The sequence below is a fragment of the Hippoglossus hippoglossus genome, chromosome 15 (genome assembly GCF_009819705.1).
Source record: "Hippoglossus hippoglossus isolate fHipHip1 chromosome 15, fHipHip1.pri, whole genome shotgun sequence".
Classification (NCBI taxonomy): Eukaryota; Metazoa; Chordata; class Actinopteri; order Pleuronectiformes; family Pleuronectidae; genus Hippoglossus; species Hippoglossus hippoglossus.
This window is the reverse complement of record NC_047165.1, coordinates 3,637,947-3,662,988: the sequence shown is the minus strand read 5'-3', so window position 1 is coordinate 3,662,988 and position 25,042 is coordinate 3,637,947. Positions and strand designations below refer to the sequence as shown.

Below are 25,042 nucleotides of genomic sequence, written 5' to 3'. Positions count from 1 at the left end.
ATGTACATGTACAGTGTGAATGAAATGTCCTTGAGCTCCAAAGGTCACGCTCGCTGGCTGACTGTGACCTTTACTTAATTTAAAATCAATAGTTATCACACACACATCTGTGAGTGTTTGGCATCCATCATGAGACAACAGCCTCAAACACTTTACGTGGGTGATCGGGAACTAGATGCAAACTGGACGAGCAAAGTGCAGAGAGAAAGTCAATAAAAAGCCACAAGCACAGATACAGTATTTACTGTTTGTAAAGAGAGTGAACGTCAACACTGGTTCAATCTATTCAATGTGGAGATGTTGGTTTGTGAAGATGTATGAGGACTGAGTTTAACAAGTAGGCGTCAGAGAAGACATTTTGAAATCTTCCACATGGGAGCTGAGTGTTGATTTGTCATAACTGTCAATGTATTTGAAATATCAATCAATCAATCACATTTTATTTGTATTTCACAAATCTCAATTTGTCTCATACGGCTTAAATAACGCTTGACCTTTCATTTAACCTCTGGGGTTTTGTAATTCACACACATTCGGTTAGAAAAGGCAACAGAGCCAAATTGACAGAATGTCCTTCCTTATATTTCTTCCCATTCTGTGTGTGTGTCAGTGTGGAGAGGTTTGGGCTGTTCTGCTTCCTGCACGTCTCCATCCTGACATCCCTGCAGAGCGTTAGGAAGGTTAAAGCAGATTCTCAGGATTCATCTTGTTGAATTCACACAATCTAAAAGACGAGCATGTGGCTTAACGCTCGGCACGTCTGGCACCGGCCTCCCTCCACTTGACACTAACTAATTGTGGCAAGATAAATCCAACCAACCAGGATACGGATAAAGAACTGTCAAGTCTGCGTTCTTGACGGGTTTAAGATACTGAAGCAAGGTGGTGGTCTGAGCCGGCCGGAGTTTCTCTGTTACCAGACCGGAGCAAAACTCAGTATTTTATAGTGATGGAGATAATAACGGTGGTTTTGTGTGGAGCTGGAGCTGCACAGGCTTCTTTTGGTTTAATTGGTGCATGTCCAGGGCGAAGGAAATGGCAACATTCACATCCACACTCCAATTAAAACAACAAAAGAAGGAGTCTCTCTCTTTGACAGCAGGTCTCTTTGAAAACACATGAAAAGAATCCATTACACATTAATACTGTTCACAGCTTCTTCTCCCTCGCTGCAGGTTCGGTTTGTTTGCACTCACATGCAGGACGCCCGGGATTAGAATTAGCAGCATAATCCATCAGTTGATAATTATCAATAAAAGAATAATAAAATAACATACACTTGCGTAAAATAAATAAATAACAACAATAATCATCCCCGTCATCATCATCATCATCATAATAATAATACACTTAATATTGGACCTTTCAGTACAAAGTGATTCACAATAAGTAATACAACAAATAGTTTGTAATAGATGTAATAGATACATAAACAAACATCCCAGATAAATTCTAGAAAATCATTCTGGTAGAAGTACGGTTCATGGTCCTTTTCTCAGCTGTGGTTCAGGAGGTAGAGGTCATCGGTTCGATCCCCGGATCCACTCTCCAAATCGCCCCTGTGCCAGTTGTGTATGAATGGTGTGTGATTGCAATTCAACCACTCTGTTGCATGGGTTTCCTCCCAGACAGGTTTGACCCGTCTGTTGTCGCGTACAGTTTGTCCACTCCCGCTGAGACCTCGCGGGGACAAGATCTCATTCTTGGCGTTTTGGTTGCACTTCCCCCGGTTGCACTTGTTTTCGGCAGTGAGAGCGAGGGGGAGGCAGGAGGACGGTGCGGGTGACACATTGTTCGATGGCGGCGGCAGAGTCTCATGGAAAGCTCCGTCAGCCTGAGCTTGCCAAGTTTCACACATTGTCTGATGGCGTTGCTTGCTGCATGACAAACTGACCTCGCTGCAGGAAGACAAAGTGATGCAGGACCGTTGCCAATGGAAATTTCCCTTTCCCAACATGTGTTTATCCATTTTCACTGTGATAAATCCCCGTCTCCTACACGTGGAGATTGGTGCGTTATCTTTATCCACACATTAACCGGGCTGCACATCCCGGCTGAGGGAGTCGCTGGTGGTCTTTTGTGGAACAGCTCACCTGTCCACGCGCTAATTAAAGGTTCCTCATCCACGGCTGAAAGTGGCAGCGTCATTTGCACGCGGCCTCTCAGGCTCCAGGTTCACAGCGGGTCGTTGGCAGTTTGCATCTAATACCTCGCTGCTGTCAGCTTCCTCTGGAACACGCAGCACGTTAATTAGCTGCAGCCGGGCCGCTCCGTGTTCGCCTGCGTCCTCACCGAAGTCTGCGCCCGGCTTACCACCAGTGACACGGAGCATTAGAGCGCACACTCTGTTTAACTGCTACTCCTGCGAGCTGCAGCTGGATTACACACAGACGTGCTGCGAGTGTCTCTGTCCTCGCCGTGACCTTATCCTCACAAACGCCAGACCCAAACTGGGTGAATTAAATGTACAATAGCCTCCGAATAGAATTACAACCCTGAAAGTTTTGGGATTTGTGCTTGATTTTATTGGCTGGTCCCAATCAAACGCATGCATTTTGCCGTCTGTGTAGCATTAGCAGCGTCAGAGATTGGCTGACTCTGTCCTTTTATATTCTCCTTCTGCCAACAACAACAGAATCCACTCTGCGTACATCTCTTTTCAAATGGAGCTGAACCAGCTCTGAAATGATGCTCCTCCGGCGCGTGAACTCTGTGGAAAACAAAAAAACGACTTTAGCGACGGAGCTTAATGAATATCTACTGATTGCTGGAACCAATTTACCTTCCGTGCATCTACTGATGTGATAGCAAGCAATCAAAAGAGAGGAAATTTGTATGGATCGCGGTAATTCATCCCGCGTGCACCCCCCTGTGTGATTTGCTGACAATATTTACACAAGTGAAGGATTTGGATTGAATACTAAAACAATAACTTGGTGGTTTACTTTCCCACCACACTGCTTTTTCTCCCTGTTTTCCTCCAAGCATCTGATCAAGACTTCGGGCTGTGCCCACATTCAGGCCCTAATGGAACTGGAAGGCCCAATTTATTGTGAAGTATGGGTCTTGTCAGCCGGTGCTTAGTGAAGAATATGTCAGTGGGATGCAGATTATCCCGGAGCAGCGGGCTGATATGCTCGCTGCTTGCACCCACCCTCCAGTCACAGGTCATTAATAACCAGGCCGGAGTGGCAGACAGTGCAATTCTCCCGCCTCGTCTCAACGTGGGACATTCTTCTCCTTCTCTCTCCGTCCATTCTTCATGTCTGTCTACACTTTTTCAATTCCCTTTCTCTCCAGCTCTTGCTGCTTCAAGTTTGTTTACTTTTTTTTACCTTAACTTTTTTTTTCCTCTATGTATTTTGTCCTGCATGAGCCAAAGTTTGGCAGCCGGGTGTCGGTGGACCGGCTCCGCCCCACAGCCGACTGCTTCCCTGACAATAGAGACACAGAGCGACAAACTCACTTTACATAATTTACAGGCAGATTTTGTATTTCTTATTTTAACTAGATAAATGTGATGTCTTATTGAAATCTCTAAACGTTTAGCAGAGCTTCCAAAAACCTTAACCAATAAGTTAAACAAAGTCTGGTAGTGTCATACTGAACAGAAACATGTGCAGAACAAGATAAGATAAATCATCATTTTTACAATATTAATCACAACATGGCAAATGCATGACTGCACATAATAAACACATACAAAATTCTTACTTTGATGCATTAGGCAAAACCCTAGCTTTACCTATTAGGCTAATAATACATTGACGCAAAATATTTCTGGCGAATAATAAAAACTAAAAGTCATAGAAAAATATGTCTAAAAAAAAAAAGGTAATTGAGTGGTGATAAAAATTGGAATGTGTTTTTTCTTTATTCCTGTTTGAGCTGCTGTGAACATCTGTCTGTTGCTGCCTCCTGTCATGTTTTATTTCCTGTCAGCGCTTCTTTGACGTGTTGACGGACAGCTGTTCCCCGCAGGTTGCTTACATTGACTTTTTCTGAATTAGCTGCTTCCTGCTGCCGGAAACACGGCTGATAAGACTGAATCTAAACTGTAGATACTGTGAATGTGTCACTGAACCAAACCGATCATTTAAAAGACACTAAAGAAGCTTTGTGGAGCTGCACAGTTGGTTCTAATTCTTCATTTCACGTCACACCGGAGACAGTTGAACAATCTGTTATTTGATAAACGTTGGTTAGTGAAGCTTTAAGGTTTTTTCCCTTCTCTTTTCTGGGCTTCAATCTGCTCCGTCTGATTTCAGGCCTTGTTTTTCCTCTCCTCAGTGCTTCCTCATTCCTGTGCTGTTTTCATTTGGTGGGTTCCAGGTAGAGAAGTAAGTCGTAAGCAGATCATCCTCTCCAGGCCTTTTGTTTGGACCTGTCAGATTAATGGATGCAGAGCACACAGCCAAGATAAAAGAGCTCCTCTCACATCAGTATTCACAGATTCCTTGTTACAGAGCAACTTTACCTGTTTAAGCAAACGTCTCATCTGACGCCAGCCTAATAAAACCTGCCAGCGCCGACTAACGTGATTATGACAACTTGCCAGGAACACAGGTGAGAGAACAAGCTAATGGTCGATCAGCCGAAGGAGAAAAATTACTTCAAACTGTCGTGCCAACGATTTTTAATGCTCCTTTTACAGAGCGTTACCAGTATATTTATATATATAACTTTAACCCAACTATATTACTCTCTAAATGTAAAGTCATCAGTCTGAATTATTATTTAATCCTCATATGTAGGACGTAGGAGTTTGCATGTTCTCCCTGTGCAGTGGTTTCCTGTCATTCTGCTCTGCTTCCTCCCACAGTTCAGGTTAATTGAAAACTCTTAATTGGCCGTAGGTGTGAACGTGACAGTGACTGGTTGCTTGTCTCTAAGTGTCCGACCTGTTATCTGCTGCTGACCTGTCCATCCTGTCAGCTGATTGGCTCCAGCTCCCCCAGCCCCCCCTCAAAGGATAAGCTCTTTATGAGGATGCAACAAATTAATAATTTTACATATATGCTTATTCATGCAGGGTCCTTTTGAATGTTTTTCAGAATCAGTCCGTCTGCGTTAGACAGCTTTCATTTCAATACAGAAGAAAAACTGTATTATATTCATGCAAATATGATTATAAATAGAAACACAAACATATAATTGCATCGGTAAAGCTTTATTTGTCACTTTGGCAAAAACTCGGCTTTCAGAATGCTTTACACTTACAATAAACAAGACTATAATACATCCTTATATCGTCATATTATTATGTACAGTAGTACTTTGTTTTTCTCTCCTGACCCTTCAGCAAAACTCTTCACTGCCATTAAATCTACAAAGACTTCAAGAATTCATGAGCATTAGAACGACAAAGATAAAACACTTAGACAAAATGAATACATGAATATTATTATAACGCAACACAATAAAGTTGCATCAGAATCGATGGGCGCCCTCTGCTCTATCATGGTCTGCTCTTCTTCAGAGCCCTCTTCTTCTTCTCCTCCTCTAATTCATTCTCTTCATAAGACTGAATCCATCACGCCACACATCTCCCCCCCCCCCCCACCCTTCAGCTCAGCCTGAATGAAGACCGGGGACCCAGTGTCTGTGCACATTAAGATACGCCGCTTTGCCTTTCCTCCACCTAGATGTGGCTCTAGTCCAGCGCTTGTGGTCATTAAACCTCCAGGAACAAGAGCGCTGATCAAGGATCACTGCTCGGGTTGCGTGGCAGTTTTAAATTGCACCGTGCCAAGAGGAACACTGGTCCTTTAAAGGCTGTGATGTAAAAATAACTGCAGCTATCCTCACGTTACCTTTCTTTGCTCCTCTGTCATGCACCAGACTGGAGGATCCAGCCCATGAACAGCGGTTTGACTGTCGGTGTATGAAAGTGTGTATGAATGTATATTTTTCTCATGGAGGCCTTAATGAGGTGATGGAGCACAGAGGGCGGAGAAGAGCTGATCCAAGGCTCCTGTGGTAAAGCTGTTCGTCTGCTGCAGAGACAATATTGTGCGACTTACCACTGAAGCACTTGTGAGGCTCGGGGGGGGACGTGAAGCTGTCGGTGTTAAAAACGAGCGGCTGTGTGGGGAAGCGTCTGGATCTTTGACAAAAAGTAAAAAGCACATATCAGTGATCATAAAAAATTTAAAAGAGGAGAGGTCAGTTACAAATCCAAGGAGAATTTTGATCAGGAACATCTGATCAAAGAGAGGCAACGCGCCGGGTGAATGTGAATTCAACAATGTGTGTTTACTCCTCGTCGCTGTGCAGCTGAATACAGAAGAATGTGGTTGTTGACACACGTGATGAATGCTGCTTTAACAGTAATGGATCACTGAATGCTGTTTGTGCAGGTGCCTACGATATTTACACACAACAGCAGTTTTAAAACACTTAAATTGAAAAATGCCTGTAACTGCTAAATTACACTGGAATTGTAGATATTGCAAATTATAGCCGACCTTACACTTTTCAGTTTGTGGTTATTTGACTGCTTCTTAGGATCCATAATGAATCCCTTATTAGCACTAAAGCACAACAGGTCCACCTTAAAAACAAAACGATGCATTAAAAACGTTATTTAAATTTAATAAGTTTTGTTTCTAATGTGTTTATGAGGTGAGAAACACTGGATCAAATATATATACAGGAAGTTTATAGAGGAAAGAAATAGTCCACTCTCCATGTTAGTTTCCTGGAAAACAAGATGAATCCATTTACCTTAAATGTTGAGATCAGTGCAATCGGTTATTTATCCGACATTTTTGTCTTATTTACAGGTAACGACACAGAGAATAGACAGAATGAGTCTGGAGCCGTGTGTGAATACATGTGTCTGACTGCTGAGTCATGACTCTCCCTCTGAACGTCTCCATCAGGCTCCTCTGTTCTCTGTCAGCCGTCCACGCCCTGCAGGCTCTGCTTACTAAAACTCTGCTATCATTTACCACAACTACCCGAACTCGCTCTCGCTCTCGCTCTCGCTCTCTCTCTCTCCCTCCCTCCTGCCTCCTCCTTCATTTCATGGCTTTTGGGAACAGTTTACTCGTCTCTGCCTCCTCCTCCTCTCTTACTCATTCATCCCTGCAAAGCCCTCTCGGCAAGCCACCGTCCCTCCCGTCTCTCCCGTCTCTCTCTCCGTCCTCCTGGTTTCCTGAACGCCTCAGAGGCGTCAGTGATTCACGCGCTGACCTTGCACCGCCGACATCTGAAGACCGGCCGCCCAGATTTCTTCTTTTACATTTGTGCAGCTGTCATTGCATCAGGGCAGCGACTGCAGGGGACACACGCGTCATTACCAGGTGCATTCTGTTCCCATGACGCATCATCATGAGGCGTACATGAGTTTATTTAAGCGCATGTTATTAGCTTAGTATAAGTCACAGTTTCGCAGGGAAATTACTTCACTTGAGTTCTCTTTGATGTGAAATTGTAAAATTTTGCGATGTGTAATAATGATGAATTACAGAGTAATTAGGGAGCTGCAATTTACATGGTGACTAATGGGCATAAAATATCACATCAAAATAAAAGTAATCTCTTTGACAGATCGTTTTTTCGTTGCCCTGGAAGCTGATGAAACGGGAGCAAAATTAGAATTTCCCAACCAAGGCGAGTGATAAGGGAGCACATACGGCTTAAAGCCTTCCTCACAACTTTGAGTTTTCTTTCTCAAGATGTTTTATGGGAGAGGAAGAAGGAGGCGGGTGAAGGGGGGGGGGGGGGGGTCAGTTACTGTTTTATCTCAGTGATCGGTTAATACTCGTTGTTCCTCACAACCACTGAGATGTTTAACCCATAGACTGTAAAGGTGGACGACATGAGAGCTTCCAAAGAGGGTGGTCAAAGCATCTCGATCGCCCCCTGGTGCCGGGCCGCAGTATAGGCAATAAACCCTGCCTCCTCCATGTTAGTGGATTGGACACGTACCAAACTTAAAAAGTCAAAGTACAGTTATTTGAGTCATAGACTTTTCATCATTACATCATTATACAATCATTACAATTTAAAAAAACATTTTATATTATGATACTTTTTACCTGTAATACACCTTTTCTGTGGGTTACCTTCCTGGTGCAGGCCCCTAATGGCGTTATCGGTGCGTCGTGAATATTTTGGTATCATTTCGGTATAATGAGGGGAAATGGAGACGTGTCGTCCATCTTTATTTATCCACGAAGTCACAGTGGAAAGTAAAAGAAGTAGGAAGTGCCTTTCATGCAGAGAGTAAATTATTCCAGAAGAGGAAAACAGTATTTTCCACCAGCAGTCGACCAGAATGCATCCCCATTACTTTCTGCTTTATAAATAACAGACCACAGTCCAGTTCTTTCTAACGCTTAAAACACTTTCTTCTGCTTTTACTCTTCTTCACCTCCCACTGAGGCTGCTGCTTGTTCCCCCTCCACTCTTCACCTGCAGCTCACCGCTGGTTTACGGTCATTTTCTCTTAAAGCCGTTCCGAGAGGACATCGCAGAGAAGCTGCAGACTAAAGTAGAAGCGCAAAAGTCATGTTGAGGGAAAAGTGGCTGCATCGAAATGACAAATCACATCAATTCATAAAATAACTCCGGGAACACACTGAACATCGCAAATTGATGATGCGTAACCGTAAAAGCTGAAAATATAAAAAGGGTACGAGGTATTACGGAGTGAATGAAGGTAAAATAGAAAGCCCTTGGTAATATAATGTGAGTGTGTGGGTTTAGTACTAAGGGCCAGAGATGAAGACGTCGGTGATGCGACCCTGATGATGATTGACAGCTGCTTCTGGGCGTTCCCACGGCGATTCAGACGATGTCACCGACTATTTATTCCCTCCCCTGTTGAACAGTGCAGATGATGAACAGCAGCGTTCACAGATTGGACCAATTACTCAAAGTCTAAATGATACCAAGTCCAATTTCAATCCAAAACCAAACTTCAGATTAACCAGCTTTATCCGACACTTACATTTTCGTTCTGTAGATTCCACATAACTTCTTTCTGCTGCTTTCATAAACAGTCACATTTATGAATCCAATTCAGCAGCTATTTAACGTCAAGGCTCCCAAGAAAACATCACTAATGTAAAATCCGACCTTGTGCGGCGCTGAAAGAATCCGTCGATTAAATGTGAGAGTGAAAGTGATTTCAACCCAACAAGTCCAAACAAAAGCAAAGTCGGTTAAAAGCAGCTTCGTGTGTTTGGAGCTTTCTGTCTCATTTTGTGTCACTTTGCTTTTAATGCTGCGCAGCGAGCAGGAAATAATGTGAGGGAGGTTACTGTCGTCGCATGGAGGTGACACTGTGTGTGTGTGTGTGTCTAATGGACCGTGTCATGGCGAAGAAACGGTCATATTTTAAAGATGTGGGCAGGTAAGATTCTAAAAAGGGGGAGATGGTGACATTATAATAATAATAATAATTCTAAACCTAAAGTCCTGCATTTTACTTTAGGAAATAAACTCAAGTCCAGTATTAACCCTCGTTTTCAGCTCCTCTTGTTTAGAAGAGCATCTTTCTTTGTAGCTGCCGCTTGTTCCACCTTCCTCAACTAACTAACTTCACCCTCGTCCGACCGTTTGCTCCAAATGTTTGACTCTATGTCAGCGTCTGATTTCATTAGAAATGTGACATTAAAACCACCATGAATTCATTAAATCGTCCTTCACTCACATGATTTAGTTTGCAGCTCAATAAACACATTTAAATTTGCTGCATCTCTTTAGGTTTTCCATCGGCAGGTTGAGACTGTGTTTTTATTCTGAATCAGTAAACTGCTTCCTGCTGGATGATCTGTGCAGTAAACGTGTCACAAAACGAAACTGGTAATTTACACGACAGTAAAAAGCTTTGTATAAACTGCAAAGTTGGTTATAATTCTCCGTTTCACATTTCACTTGAGACAGTTGAATAATCCTTTATATGAGAAAGTTGGTTAGTGAAGCTCTAAATCTTTTTTTCTGTTCCCAGTTCCAATACGCTCCATCTCAGTCTGTCTGTCGTGTTCCTGTTGCTTCCTGTACTGTTTGTATTCAGCAGGTTTTAGGAAGTAAAGTAGTAGTATTTAATCTTGAGTACTCATCTAAGAAAGTAGTATCTACAGCTGAGTATGTGTAATGAAGTATTTATTACTATGCTCATGAAATAAAGTAGTATTTACTACTGAGTATATGTTTGATAAAGTATTATGTATTACTATATTAATGAAATAAAGTAGTATTTAATATGGAATGCTTGTGTAATAATGTAGTATTTAATACTGCATTCTAATATAATATTGTGTGTCAGTGCTGAGTTTGAGTACTATATTGAGAAATCATGTTATATATGTGATGATTTAGTATGAAGTACTGAATATACATTTTGATCAGCAACATGTTGACGGGCGCTGCCGCTGGTGTGATTGCATTTCAAGATGGTCTCTAGTTGCTATAGCAACTGCTGCAGGCACAGAAAAACAAAAGAAATGGAGGAAAACAGAGGAGAGACAGTAAAGGATGAAAGTTAAAGACGAGGTTCAACTTCAACGATGACTCAGATCAGCGTTCTGCAAATAGTTTGGAGAATAGTTTGACGCTTCTCTCGACAATTAGGTCACAACACGTGACCTAAAAAAAATTCAATTAGAAAAACTACTAAACCACTTTTGGGCAGAATCTGTTCATATTCTTAACATCTGACGGTGTGAGTGTCACAAGCTTTTTGTACGAAATAACATCGAGGTTAGAATCCAGTGTTTTACCTGCAGATCCAAACCTGAAGGCAGCGGTTATCACAGGATGAAGTAAATATGTTTCCCATGTGACGGAGTAGCTGCACTGCGAGTGTTAATATCACTGCTGTGACTGCTCGTCCTAATTATAATGAAGATAAGTGCTTCCTGTTACATTTATATTTACTTCACTGCACAGAAACAAGCCGTGATATCAATCGATTCCTTCACCTGCAAAGTGGAGCAAACAGCTAAATATTGTGTAACGCGGAGCAACAGAGCGCCGACGTGCGAAACCCGGTTCGTTCTGTTGCGTCACATGATTGTGTGACAATATGGAATTTCATCAAGGCTGAACAGTGGACACCGCAGCGCCATCATCTAGTTTTTCCTCCTTCAGTGCCGCCATCTGTCAAAATATCAATTTATTTCCCCGGCTCTCTAAAGAGTGCCAAGCGCTAATTGGAAATAGCACGTAGCATATTCTCTGCTCTCCACACGTGGGGAGTGAAGCTATCAGTCAGTCAGAGACGGGAACATGATGCAATCACTCGCTCATCCTGGAGAAGAATTTTTTTATCTGACAGACGGAAGTAGAAGACACGAGGATTATGTGTGTTTGTGTGTGTGTGTGTGTGTCTGTGTCGCAGTGTAATCTGAGACACACTCACACAAACATCATCTGTAATAACACAGGAAATGCTTTTACTGCAGAATCCTCCCATTAGGTGCAGCACGCAAAGAACGGAACGAAGGAGAAATTATTAAATATGGAAATCTTTATTTTAACAATTCCTGATACAACATAGAAGATCAATGAATCAACCCAACTATAAAAAAAAATACTGAAGCATTGAGAGAAACTGCAAGGAAAAGTGAAATGATCAAAACTAAATATTACCTTCATATTGAAATATGAAGTCTTAAAAGTTTGCACATCAGATTTGTAGACCTCATATATATTATTTAATATCAGTATTAAAGAACGGACAAAGATGTCTTCTTCCCTTTGTTCGAAACCATTTCCCTGATGAAGGTCTAGCAGCAAAACGTCACAAATAAATATATCACCGTTACTAAGACAGTGTGCGGGGGGGTATTATCTTCTATATGTTATCATTTTAACTATCAGTATGTGTCATATCAAGTTTCACGGTAATCCGTGAAAACATAAAGCACACGAGGGCGATTGTGAATTCTTATGAGACTTATTTATGTCACGTCATCACCACTAATTTCATCATATATTTATTTTATGGGGAAATATGAGTGAAGTCAGTAAATCACCTATTAGAGGTCATCAAATCTGTCTTCACTGTGAGGCTGTGTCTCCAGAGGTGGAAGTGGATGGGACACACACACACACACACACAGACACACACACACACACAGACACACACACACACACACTCACCCATGGGTCCACAGCGAGGACGGTGACATGCCACTGACTTCCTGCCACCCACACCTCCCTCTGCTTCAGGCTGCTGCCACACACTCTCACCACTTTGCTCTTTTTATAATTCATGTGAGTTCCTGTATGTTCTGTGGCTTAATTTCCCGAGCAGATAGAAAATTGGAGGGATTTGTGATTTCAAGGGCGTTTTAATGGGCTCTCCAGTCTGTTTATGTGTTTGTCTATGTTCACAAACAGCAGAGTTATACAGGAGATTTAGCAGCACTGGGCTGTTCCCTCGGTCTCATACAGACATTATTACATCTTTAAAAGCGAATTAGAAACAGCTTTGGATGTATTTAAATACGAAATCTGAAAATCAACACTTGTACACACACGTTTATGTTTATCGTTCCACCCCTTCTATCAGACAATGCCCAATTTCTCCTGGTATCGCATATACAAAACGTTTTCACCGTATCCTGCTTTGTTTGAAAGTAAAATGATCTGTTGAAGCCTCTTTGTTTGCAGTCTATGGTTGAAACTTGTCCCTGGAATGATTTTATAAATAAATACATTTTAAGTTAAACGAGGCAACATTATTTAAAGTGGAGCTTCACCTCCTCCAGCCACAACATTAAAATGCTGCGTGTATGTTAATGCATTAGTGATGATTATATGGCTTTTTTTACACTGAGTGAAATATTCAAATTAAAGAGTTTGTATGACTGCACCTTTCTATTCTAGATGATTTCCCCTCAAATACAGTCTTTGGAAACTTTGGGATTGTGGATGGACTATTAAATTCAAGAGTTATATTTATATATTTATACAGTATTTGTAAATGTAGATAAATGATCCGAATGCTTCTGCTGCCGCTGCTAAAGCTGAAGCTTTGACAATAAAGCAGCTAAAGCCGTTTTTTCTCCACAACATTTTTTAGTGGTGCCTCTACTTTTCACAGATTTGAATAGATTTTCAGTTTTATGAAAATGTATCTCCCGCTCCAGCCCCGTTATGAATTCAGATGCGGTGTTTTTCCAGCCTTATCCGTTGGTCATCCAGTGAATCAAAGGCCATCAGTTTCCACAGAGCATATTTAACCCATGACACCGTGGGCCCCTCCATCGAAAGTGGTTTACAGTAGCTGCAGTGCATACATCTTGAGTATGGGCGGCCCGATGGGAGCTGGAGCTCATATCCTGACAGTGCTGGCGCTGATATATGCTGTAGCCACCAAGCTACACAGAAAATGAAATCCCCAACCTTGGCAGCTTTAGTGCGAGGCTCTACTCATTGAGCTCCATGGGAAATTGAGTTGCTAACCCCGGCAGTAGCAGCACTTACAGCTCCACCCGAAGGGGCTGCGGAGCTGCAGAGTTCCAAAGGACACATCACATTTCCTTGTGTCTCTGTGGAGGTCAACGGGGTCGCCCAGGCTAACTTATATAGTTTTATATATATGGTTGTGTTGTAAGATTCCAAATAAAACTCTGGACCAAACTGCAAATAAAGGTAAAAAGATATAGTCGTAAAAAAAACCAGGCTCCCAATCCTGGGACTGTACCGGCAAATGCACAACACAGCCAAGTTTTATAAATGTTTCAGAAAGAATTCAGATATTTTAATGTACTAGTACTTCTTTATTACACTTCACATAAGTGTAATATTTCTTTTTATATGAATAATTCCAAATAAATCAGAGTGCATTTCCTTTTCCACAGTATTTAAAAAGTAGTCTTGCTAAATGTGGTTGTGTTGGTTTGCGTTATGTTTATAATTTACTTGTCCCATTCTGTAACTTTACCTGATCTGAAGCTCGACCTGCTGATCTCCTCATCCTGGGTTTTCTACCTTGTTATAAATATCCAGCAGTGTGGATTTCTGTTTATTCAGCGGTTGGTAAACATTTGTCGAATGCAGATGATTCCGTCAGCCTCCGTGTGAGAGTGGCCGTTTATCGTGTTCATCTTCTCCTGTCCTGCATCACGGGGCGTTTCTGAAGGGAGAAATGAAGAAGGCAGAGCAGAGAGGTCTCTGGGTCGTGGGTAAAGTGAAAAATGATCCGCTTACATCCGTGCTAACATCGCCTGATAAGATCGGGGGCCGATTGGACAGAGCTTTTCACATTAGAAAGACCAGCTCGCCCACTCTGAGATGTAGGCCAGGGCCACTCAGCAGATAGAGTCTCTGTCGGTGTGGTAGGAGCCGGCGGTGTCACATCAGCACCTCCTCCGTCCGTGAGGGTGATTTTCTCGTCCTGTGCAGCCGCAGGAATCTCCTGTAACCGCAGAGATCAGGCTTTTGAAAGCAGAGCTTGTCACGGCTGAACTTTCATTCAATTACTACTTTATTTGCTTGTTTTTACACTGATGCCAGAAGCTGATGATGAAACAATAATAAGACATCTCACTTATCCGGAGAGCCACAAATTGCCTCAAGGCTTAAAAAACTATGGTGGAGGAAAAATAAATCAGCTGAGTGAAACCGTGTCTATCCAGGTCTGTATTTGTGCATTTTAGTGGCACTCCGATGCACAGCAGTCGATTTGTGCATGTGTTAGATGTTTCCCTTGAAAGCAGAAACCTTCAGCAGCCTCTGTACTTTACACTCAGCTGGAAAATTGCTACAAAAATGTAATTGTGGTTTTACTGTCAAAATGCAAAGCGTTCATGGAGCCGAAATGACCTCAGACCTGCTTGTGTCCCTGATATGTTTAACACAGCAGAGCACACACAGGCTCCCACATTAACGCTGCTCAGACATCAAGGATACTGGGGCCACTGTGCTGATTGTTCAGCAGTTATATCCTGTGTGTTTATCTGAGTGAGTGTTGGTTCATGACGAGACTGACAGTTTTTCAGAGATGCAATGTCGCAATCAGTACAGGAATCTTAAAAGTGCAGTTAAGGTTAAAAACAAACGGTGTTAGGTTTTCATTATGAAGAGTTTATCACTTTAAAATCACAGATAATGTCATTAACAAGGACTGTGGGTGTGGGTTGATCCGATTTCATTCAAGTATAAGTATATTTTATGTTATTTAGCATAAGCATGTATAAAACCTTTGCACGAAACCTGTGTAGTAAATAATCCAGTATAATTAAGTAGTAAAAGACACAACAATGTAAAACAGAACAGAATAAAATGTGAATTTAGTAAATCAATGTGCTACAAACTTATAGGAATAGTCATTACAAAGACATTAGAACAAATAAGGAGGTATTATGTTGTAACAGTGAAAGGGTAAATACTTGTACATGTTGCGTAGTCTGTGTGTGTGTGTGTGTGTGTTTGTGTGTCATTTCCTGTAACATTATTAGCATGTTCCTTCTGACTCCATGTGACAAGCGATAAAAGTACGGATACAGCATCCCCACATGAAGGAAAACAACGTCAGCGATGATCTGGGGATGAAATGTGACACAATGCTAACGCACTCTATTCTTAATAATAACTTTATTTTCTTTCTCTCTCCCCCCCTTCTTCTCCTCCGCCTGGAACAACAGATCACTTGGGCATCGAGTTTATGGGTAAGGAAGCTTCTCTCATCTCGTGTCTGCATGAGTCACAAATGTAAACATCACACGGCGCCGTGCTGACTCCCGTGTTGTGATGTGCGGTTGTTTCCATACATAGAGTGCACGCATCGCTAATGACACCCAGCACATGTCATACGTGGTCGTGCTTAATCACATATGGCACCATTATATCATGTGAAGTGGAAACAACAGAGCTGTGGTGAATGCAAACAGCGTCTGTGTGTTCACACAATCTCTCTCTCTCCTCCTCCTCTGCACACACCGCACTGTATATCTTTTAAATATTAGCTATTGTCTTTATCTCTCTACACATTTGCTTTCTGCACCATCTCCGTCTTTATGCTTTCTTTCTTTCTCGCTCTCTCGCTCTCTCCCTCGCTTTCTTTCTCTCTCGATTGCCTGTGAAGTGTCCCCTCAGAATACCAATGTGCTGCAGTCTCCTTGGAAACAGTGAGAGCGGCGGGGAAGGCGGGGTACAGTGAGGGAGTTTTTATGCTGTTGGCACCGTTTCCGAAACGAGCTCCTCATTAGTGCGTCGCCTATGTGCTCACATGCGCGGCACATGTTCAAAAGCGTGTTACCAAAGTCCTTAACTTTCTACTTACAGGAGTTGGATGAGATTCTTCCAGCGATTGTGCGTCAGACGTTTGTGGGTTCCCCCTGCACACGCCTGCGAGGCTGTGCAGGGTGGACTGCCAGAGGCTCGTTCCTCATTGTTGCCCAGATCCATTCTCTCTCCTGTTCCTGGATCTGTTTGGTGTCACAGCTGAGGAGCACTAGTTAACGACAGGCAAACTTTAACCAGAGCCCGTCACTCGCTCACTCGGTGGAATCCCGGCCCTTTTCCTACACGGACAGCGTAGAAAAGCGATGCATCATCTAGGAAAATGGCCTTCATCATTGCCTCTGTGTTCTCAAAGTAAAATTCCACAGAAACCAGAAGTGCAGCGTTTATTTCTCTGCTGCGTCGCGGCTGCATCTGCAGTCCCACGAACAAAAGCTTCCTCTTTTTTTTTTGCTGAGACTATGCAAACTTGGCAGTGACAGATGATCTTTTCCACCGAGCTATCTCTCAGGTTTTCCCATTTATATTCAGTGAGAGGTTTAATGCCTCTGCAACATTGTTCAGGCTGCCACAGTTTCCTTTGCCTGGCGAACGTCTCTAGTCGTGCCAACGTCTTCCCCTGCTTTGTGTTAAGCAGGGCACAGAAAGATAAGCACATCCCACACTCGGCCCTGGTTTGTCACTTTGGAAGCTTATTCTCCTGGAAAATTGGAGAAGAATCTGAGGCACTCGATCAAAAATGCAGATACACTCAAAATCTTCTATCATAGACGTTTGTCAATAGTAAGAAATAACTAAATATATATGGTCCCTTGTTTAAAAGTACAATCTTTAACTTTTAAGGCTTGTAATCTAGGCAATAGAAGGAAGAGGTCGAACTATTCTGCTAAGATAAATAATCCTCCTTTAATAAATGTACAGTTTACATGAACATCAGATCAGGTCTTACAGTCAAATCATTAAATCACCACCACCTATAACCTCAATGTTATTACAAATATAACTGGATTGTATGAAATCTTATACGTTTCTGTAATACTAGACCTGCTGTGCAAACATTATTTTGATACTGAGCTTAAACTAAACACACTAATCCAGTGGTGCTGGAGTTATTTCCCACAGCCACTCCAGTGGTTTACAGAGAATTAGCCATCCCCCTTCAATAGAGTCCGTATCTGGGGTTAAAATTAGAAATAAGAAATCAGTGTCTTAAGCCTGAGATCTCTTCACCCAGTATTTCACCCACCCAGGTCTTTATTAAACTGAGAATATATTTTAAAAATACTTGGATCACGACTTCTTCTTCGTACATGTTTTATGCTGCTCGGCCAAAAAAAAAGAGAGGAGACGGTCTCACTGTATCTAGTCGGTCGGTTATGTGGACATCAATATTTCCTTTCCATCAGAGATCACTGAACTCTGACTGGAAAATGTTCCACCTGCTTGTAAATCAATGTGAGAGCAAAGAGTTACAGGCAGCTGTTTTTTGAGGCAGGATGGATTTTAAGTCATGTTGATTTTCATTTTCTGTCCAGAGGGTTCAAGGTGTGTCTGTGCTGAAAGGAGACGGGTTTTTGGCAAAGTAGAGCAAAGGTGAAGGATGTGAGGGTGCACACATTTCTGTTTGTGTGTTATTAGATCTGAGGTATATTAGATCTGGAGTATATTAGATCTTCAGTGTATTGACAGCTGACATTGACGTTGTGGACGTTTATGTAACCAGGTCAGGGTCCGTTCTAAACCTGCATGTTTGTAATGTTGTTTGAATTATTCCTTAGTGAGTCGTCCTCAAACACAATAAACTGTTACTTCTGAACAGTCTATGGTGCAGAGTAAAGTTTGTGTTCATCCTACCTGGTTTGTCTGTAGTGAAGCAGTTGTGCGTCCACGATCAACCAGAATCATATTTTGAGAGATCACGCCTTTTCAAAATAAAATCTCTGTACTTTAGCTCGATACAAAGCATTGCAGCAACGAAAAAAACAAATGTTATGCTTTTACTTTGTAGCCAAACTGCTACAGAGGAGCAATGTTGTTGCCATGACAGAGATCAGCACCTGCAACAACCGTGTTGAGTCAGATATGATGAGATAAATATGATCTGATTATCTGAATGATATGGGAGCGATTTTGACACAATCTCCAACCTCTGCAAATTTGACACTGCACTTCCTTGGGCCTGTAACAGCGCACATGACAAGTATGAGGCTGATAAGATGAAGGGTTCTTGAGATATGCGTTCTACAGACAGATTAGAAAGATTCATTTGTCTTAACATGTGGAGTTTAGGGTTAAAAAAGTTTGCATCTCACTCTGACTTTGACAACTTAGGGACTGAGATGCATCATGACTGCAAAACAATGGGAAGAGAAAACCAGAGAGGAGAAGAAAGACATTCAGACGTAGCACAGACGCAGACGCTCTGTCATGTCTTCTCTGAGATAACGTTTCAATCAAAAGGTCTTACAACTTCCATCTTTTCTTATTTTCCAGAGATTCTCTGTGAATGAGTTTTGGATTCCTTTGGGTCACAGCTTTGTTCTTTTTCTAATAAACTGGTGTTGGTGCTGCCGCCACGTAGAATACAGTCATTTCTGTGCAAACAGCTGCAGAGTAACACAGAGTGCACGGGACCAGACGTGCTGGTCCAGGTCCGGAGATCCCAATTTTGGTGAAATCAAAAGAAAGTTTAATATTTCAACTTGCCTGTGAAGATTGTCAGTCGCAGTTACACAAGACGTCTTGAATCGAGGGCAACTGGACTGGAAAAGGTTTCACCTCTGGTCTTCAAAGTGAAGAAGTGAAGGATCCTTGTGGATCAGAGGTGGAACTCCTCCAAGTGTCCAGCTGTCTTCGATTCAACTTGTTTGCATTAATATGGAGCTTCTAAATTTTTTTAAAAGATAAGATTAAAAAGCCACCGTCACTTGATAATTGTCCTCGATTGTTAAAAAAGTCAAGTTGCCTTATTTATAAAAGACATAATCCAAGAGTAGTTGATCAAACTTTCAAGGCAAAGTCAAACTCTGATAAATAAGGCAATTCAATAAATGGCATTAAAGTCTGTATTGTCCTTGCAGCCCTTTTATTTCAGCTTTGTTAACCCAGACCACGAACAGACCAATGGTTTAAGGTCAAGTTTCCTTAGATGTCTGGAAACCTGGACGAGATTTTGAGGGTTAAATATTTGAGAAGTGATATAAGCAAACTGAACTTTAACATCAAACTGATTCCACAGTGGAAACTTGGAAAGACAAAGCCGTGCAGGCCGTGCAGGTCGGTGGGCTAATGCCAAAACATATAACAACACACAGCAGTCTCAGAAGGAAATGAAGGCTTGGATAACCTTTTTCCAGACCACGGAGCCGGAGAATATGTGGACAGAAAAAGAAAGAAAGAAGATTACCAGTACAAACAATAGCCCCATTCAGCCACCTAATATATTCAGTATGTAAATGGGGAAATAAAGCCATCGGAATAATAGCGTAAAAGGACCATGACCAGCCAAGAGAGCATGCTTACTCTAGCACAGCAGACCTGCATAAATAAAGGTTTTATCCGCCCTCAGCAGTCTGCACTCCACACATGAAGAGTCTAATGCTGCTGTGAGGCAGTCACTGGAGGATCCCGTCCCTCTGATCTCGCCTTGCACTTCTTATGTCATTCCTTTCCTTCTTCTTTCCATGTCAGTCGTAGCCGCCTTCAGCACAGAGAGGGGGGTTTTATTCACAGAGCGAAGCCAGTAGTGATGTGCGAGTCAAGGTTTTTTACTACAGGCAGCTGCTGACCTGTTATGAGAGTCAACCTGCAACGTCCGACTTGCAGAAATGAGCCTTAACGGGAGGAAGACCACTTCACTAGTTGTAACTTGACACTTTAAAGGCAACTGTGCTATTTCTGATTCTACAGAAGCATGTTGTTTAGGTGATTCTACCTTCTCTCCCTGTTCAGTAATATTTCTCTCAGTACTTTAGACTTCCGAGTATTTATCGATCGAGATTCAAGAACCTTTATTGTCATTGAGCAAAATAACAAAACATCGCCTCAAATCACAAAGGAGAATATATACAAATAAAAACATATATGATCAAATATAAGTATATAACAAAGATCTTCAATTAAAAAAGTAAACACAAGTTGAGGTAACGAGGATTTTAGGAGCATACGATCGCACTAAAGTGACTGATATAGATAAATATATAATATGAATATCGAGTGTAAGAGAAACATGATAAATATTTAATACTTTGGCTTCATATGATTCGTTAAATAATACCTAAAAGTAAAATTAAATACCAAACAGCAAAGCTTGTAAATAGGAAAATACGACCAGATACTACGTCAGTCCAAAAACATTATAGATATGTAATAACTGAGATGTTATTACTACTGATCTGGTAAGATCTGTCATCCAAACAAATAAATCAAGATACCATGCAAAGTACTGAAGGATAATTTGTCAAGACTATTGTGATATTATATCTTGTTCTGTTTTTATATTACAGTATAACTCACCTCATCTGATGTTAGAAGAGAGACAGACATGAAATCGGACTCTTTCTGCCCAGAGGCTGCAAATCTTGAAACTTGAAACTTTATTGATCCGTGATGATGCCGATCTGCAGATTAGGATTCAAACTATCTTTGGCTTATATGTTTTTTGTGAAGCGGTCATTCAACACTGACCTTTTTAATCCCCCCCCATCATTCATCCAAACTCCATGACAACCTTGAGTCGATTCCAACGTGCTGCCACTAAACATTAAACTTTATTGCCCTCAAAATAAAGGCCAATGTTTAATTCATAATTGTACAAATGCAACACAATTTATTCCTTAATCAAATATTTGCAACAGACCTTGACAGTGTCAGCGCCTGCCAGCGGTCTGACTCATCCATATGTCCCAGACTCACACAGCCTCATATCGCCGGGATGCTTTATGAAGAATAAACTTCTTACATGTTTTAATGGATGATTAAAATCCATAATTATGATAATGAATGGACGATTGTGCAACTCAGCAGCTAGAGTGACGTCGGACTAGGAGCCAAACTTGACCAGAATCTCAGGCTGAGCGTTAAGGTCACATGTTCTCGTGGCAGAGAAACAGTTGTGACAGTTTTGCCAGCGTCCAGCGTCGGCACGCCCGAGGGACACGCCGTCCAAACGCAGCCTCAGTCGGTCGCGAGACTTTGGTCGACTCCGCTTACGTCTGAGTTTCTGCGTCTGCTTCTGTGCATTTCTTACATTAGCAGGTGATTCCTGTATCTGTGGTATTAGATTACTTTTTAACATCCAGAATTCACAATTTTATCTCTGCACTTCACTAGAAACACAAGGATACAAGACAAGAAGGTTTAAAATATAAGTTTTCTTAATATTGGGTGAATTAAATATTTAAAGTACTTTAAACCAGTGTTTTATTGGAGTTTACCACCTTAACTTTGCGTGTTTTGGGTTATTTTTGGGTATTTGTGAGTTTTTTACATTAACTGATTCTTGTATTTGTGTTAATAGATGAGAAATAAATTACTATAAAACCTCCTTCTAAAAATGTCAGGGTTTGAGTCCTTAAAATGTTTAATTTGCCCAAAATTACAAGAACATATCTTGTAAATTTTCTTACGTGGTTTCTAACGACGCTGCAAACAAATAAACGCAGATGAAAACACAACCTCTTTGTCAGAGGTCACGAAAATATCTGTAACCTGCCCCTTTATTAAAAATGGGTTTTACCGACCCTTTAATGTTCTTTGACATATGGATGAATGCATTTCTCTTTTATTAGCGATGTGTGATTTACAGATACTTAAGGACATGCCGTTGTGTTGTATCAGCACATCAGCGAGTAATATCTTTATATGTTTGGGCATAATGTCAAGAAATATAAGTCATAAATATCACACTCAAGGCAATAAAGTCTGGAGGCTTTAATCTTTATTGTATATACGGCTGCTTCAGGGGTATTTCTACACTTATTCCATCACTTATCGATTTGTCTGTACGGGGACATGGGTGCAGAATGTAAACACGTTCTGAATGTATAAGAATCCATACATACGGAAAAGGTCACAGCTACGCCTCTGTATCGCTGCTGCTGCTTTCACAGTAAAATATTAATCATATTTTCTGTAATGTTGCTGTAAATAAGTGACCAGCGGTGCATGTGTGGGGCCGGACTGGAGGTTTGAAGTGGAAAATAAGTCGAAGATGTGACCTCAGCGCCCCACAGGTGGAACATGAACCTTCTTTCACTCTCTGGAGACGTGTGATTTATTCACATCAAGTGCAAACAGCAGGTGCATGTGTGCAAACAAGGAGGGGAACTGTTGGACTGCAACATAATTCTGATGCAAGCCTTTTATACCAAACTTCAGGAAACTTGTCTTTGTGATTATAAGGACTGAGCTTTTTTATTAAGAACAAGTTTTAAACACGCAATTACCAGCTGATCACGTGGCCGCAATAAAAAGTCTTGCAGAAAAAGGGTCCGGAGCTTTGTTCGATCTTCAGACTGTGGCGAAAAATGGGATTTCAGTAACTTTGACCTCGGCGTGTTTGTAGGAACCTGGTTTGAGGATTCCTGAAAAGTATTTACAGCGTTAAACTGATGGGAAACCAAACCAGACGACAATTTCAGATTCCACCGCCGTCAGCCAGGAACAGAAATCTGAGACTCACCGATGCTGGACAGATGAAAAATGCAGCCCGGTCTGAGGGAATCTGGATTTCTGATGAAGCTGCAGATGGCGGAGTCAGGATTTGGCGTTGGATGCTTGAATCTGTCGGGTGTGAACGGTCCAGACTGGTGGTGGTGGTGTGATGTTTTGGGGGGAAATTCTGTGAATCTCAGAGGAATCTGCCATTTGACTGCAAAGTGGGGGGGAGGGGGGGGGGGGCTCTGTCCCAATTAGTGTGGTGTTCCTGATAAAGTGCTCAATGTGTGTATATGTGCTCTTATTGTGTGATTATTTCAGACAATCTTACACATAAGTGCTGCTGATGTGAGTTTTCTCGCCAAATCATCAACACCATCCTTTATTTGACTTTTTTTTCACAGTCTCAATCTAACAAATTTTCCACTTCAGCCGACCATGAAAACACTCGTGTGAAGTGTTTTTTTATTCGGTGGCGACATAATCTGCCCTTGAGAACTTTTTTTATCTGCACTCCAGCTGCTTTTCTTCCATCATCTCTCTCCGTACACGAGAGCAGCACTCTGACACATCTGCCAAATTAAATAAACAACCATTGTTTGTGAATTCCCTCCAGAACGACAGCATCTTCTGATGTGAGGCCTCTATTGTAAGGATGCATCGTTTGTCAATGTCCTCCACATAAATCACTGTTCGGAGTGCTAACGGGCTGAGACGGAGGTATTGTCCGTCCATCCCATTCTTCTGAAGACAATATCTACAGAACACCTCGCGGGTGGGGGGGGGGGGATGTCTTCAAATTTGGTCCAAACATTCAGTTGGACTCACGAATGAACTGAAGTCAAAGTTCAGAGGTCAACTTGGCTTTGACCACACAGACCACATGTTTCTGCCTTGTGAACGCGATATGTCAGGATCACCTCGAGAGAATCTGTTCAAGTTAGGCACAGACTTTCATTCAGACTCAAGGATCAACTGATTAGATTTGGCTGTTCAAAGGTCAAGGTCACAAGGGCCTTAAAACAAACAGGGTGACTGTTAGTCAGACATGAGCAAATCAAATTTTATTTTACTGTTAAATTATAAAAACGCAACATGAACCTTTCTCCAAACATCACACTTTAAAAGTAATTTCTCTTCTCACAGCTTTAAAATAATGAGTATTTACAAATCAGAGTCGGTTAACTTATCGTTCATCCTGTGAAAACTGTTGTGTAACTTAACAACTTTCTACTACATATTGTGGTTTTTGTTGAAACTTTGCTTGATCCAGTGTTTTGTGCTGATAACGACACAGTTTGTCAAACAGCCTTTAATATTATTCAGTCCTGTTTATAAGCTCAGCGTAAACTTTGACTCTTAACAGCTGTACGTTGAGGCTTATGTGGCTCCGGAGAGAGCTCTTTAGGTCTGAGGAATTAACCCTGGTGGGTTCGGGTTATCTCAGCTCGGACTAAATAACTGTGGGAATGAGGTTTAAAAGACGTCGGCACTTATCAGGCAAGAAGGGTCTAATGAGCAGATTCTATTGGTTCCATTATGGATAATGACCGTGACCCAGAGTGACCCACAGCAAACTAAATTTAAATTTAAGATATGTCCGCCTTCTCTGCTCAGCCTGTTTATTTCTGATCCGTGTGAGTCTCTGGTCTTTATGGAATGTGCAATATTAACTTGCAGGAGTGATGGTTAATAATGTAAAGAGTTTCGCTTTATATGAAATGTGCCCTGAGAAAAACCTCTGCTATGATTTTAAAATCCACCTGACTTGAATTGACCAGTTTCTCATTAAAGTAAAACGATGCCGGATGTAAAATACTCAATGTGTATCATGTTGGTGGAAAATATATGAAAGAAGGTGCGGGGGTTTATTTTTTTTTACTTTGAGTCAAAAGAGGTTAAAAAGATCTGCAGCAGCACATCAGCACTCGTTATCGTCCAATACGCTGGAAATAATCTGCATCCTCACAACATCCCACCTCCCTGCTGCACCTCCTCCTGATCTCCGTCTCCCCGCCTCCCCTGCAGCCGACCTCGCCGTGCTCTCACAGGAGAACCCCCAGCTCCCTCTAATGATATAATTATAGCCAATGAGCCAATGTGATGACTCAGGCTGATTAACTGGCATCAAAACAACGCTGAACAGAACTTAGACATGAAGCGAGAGAAACAGGGAGTT

The 25,042-nt window shown here is 41.7% G+C and overlaps 1 protein-coding gene across 1 annotated transcript in view; it reads left to right on the top strand.

Annotated features, from left to right (window-relative positions):
• Window positions 1-25,042, top strand: part of LOC117775156 (pro-neuregulin-3, membrane-bound isoform) — a 296,027-nt gene that overhangs the window by 247,361 nt on the left and 23,624 nt on the right. The window contains exon 4 of the mRNA XM_034608063.1: window positions 15,609-15,632. Within this exon, the coding sequence (XP_034463954.1) occupies window positions 15,609-15,632 (24 nt within the window). The remainder of the gene's footprint in view (window positions 1-15,608; window positions 15,633-25,042) is intronic.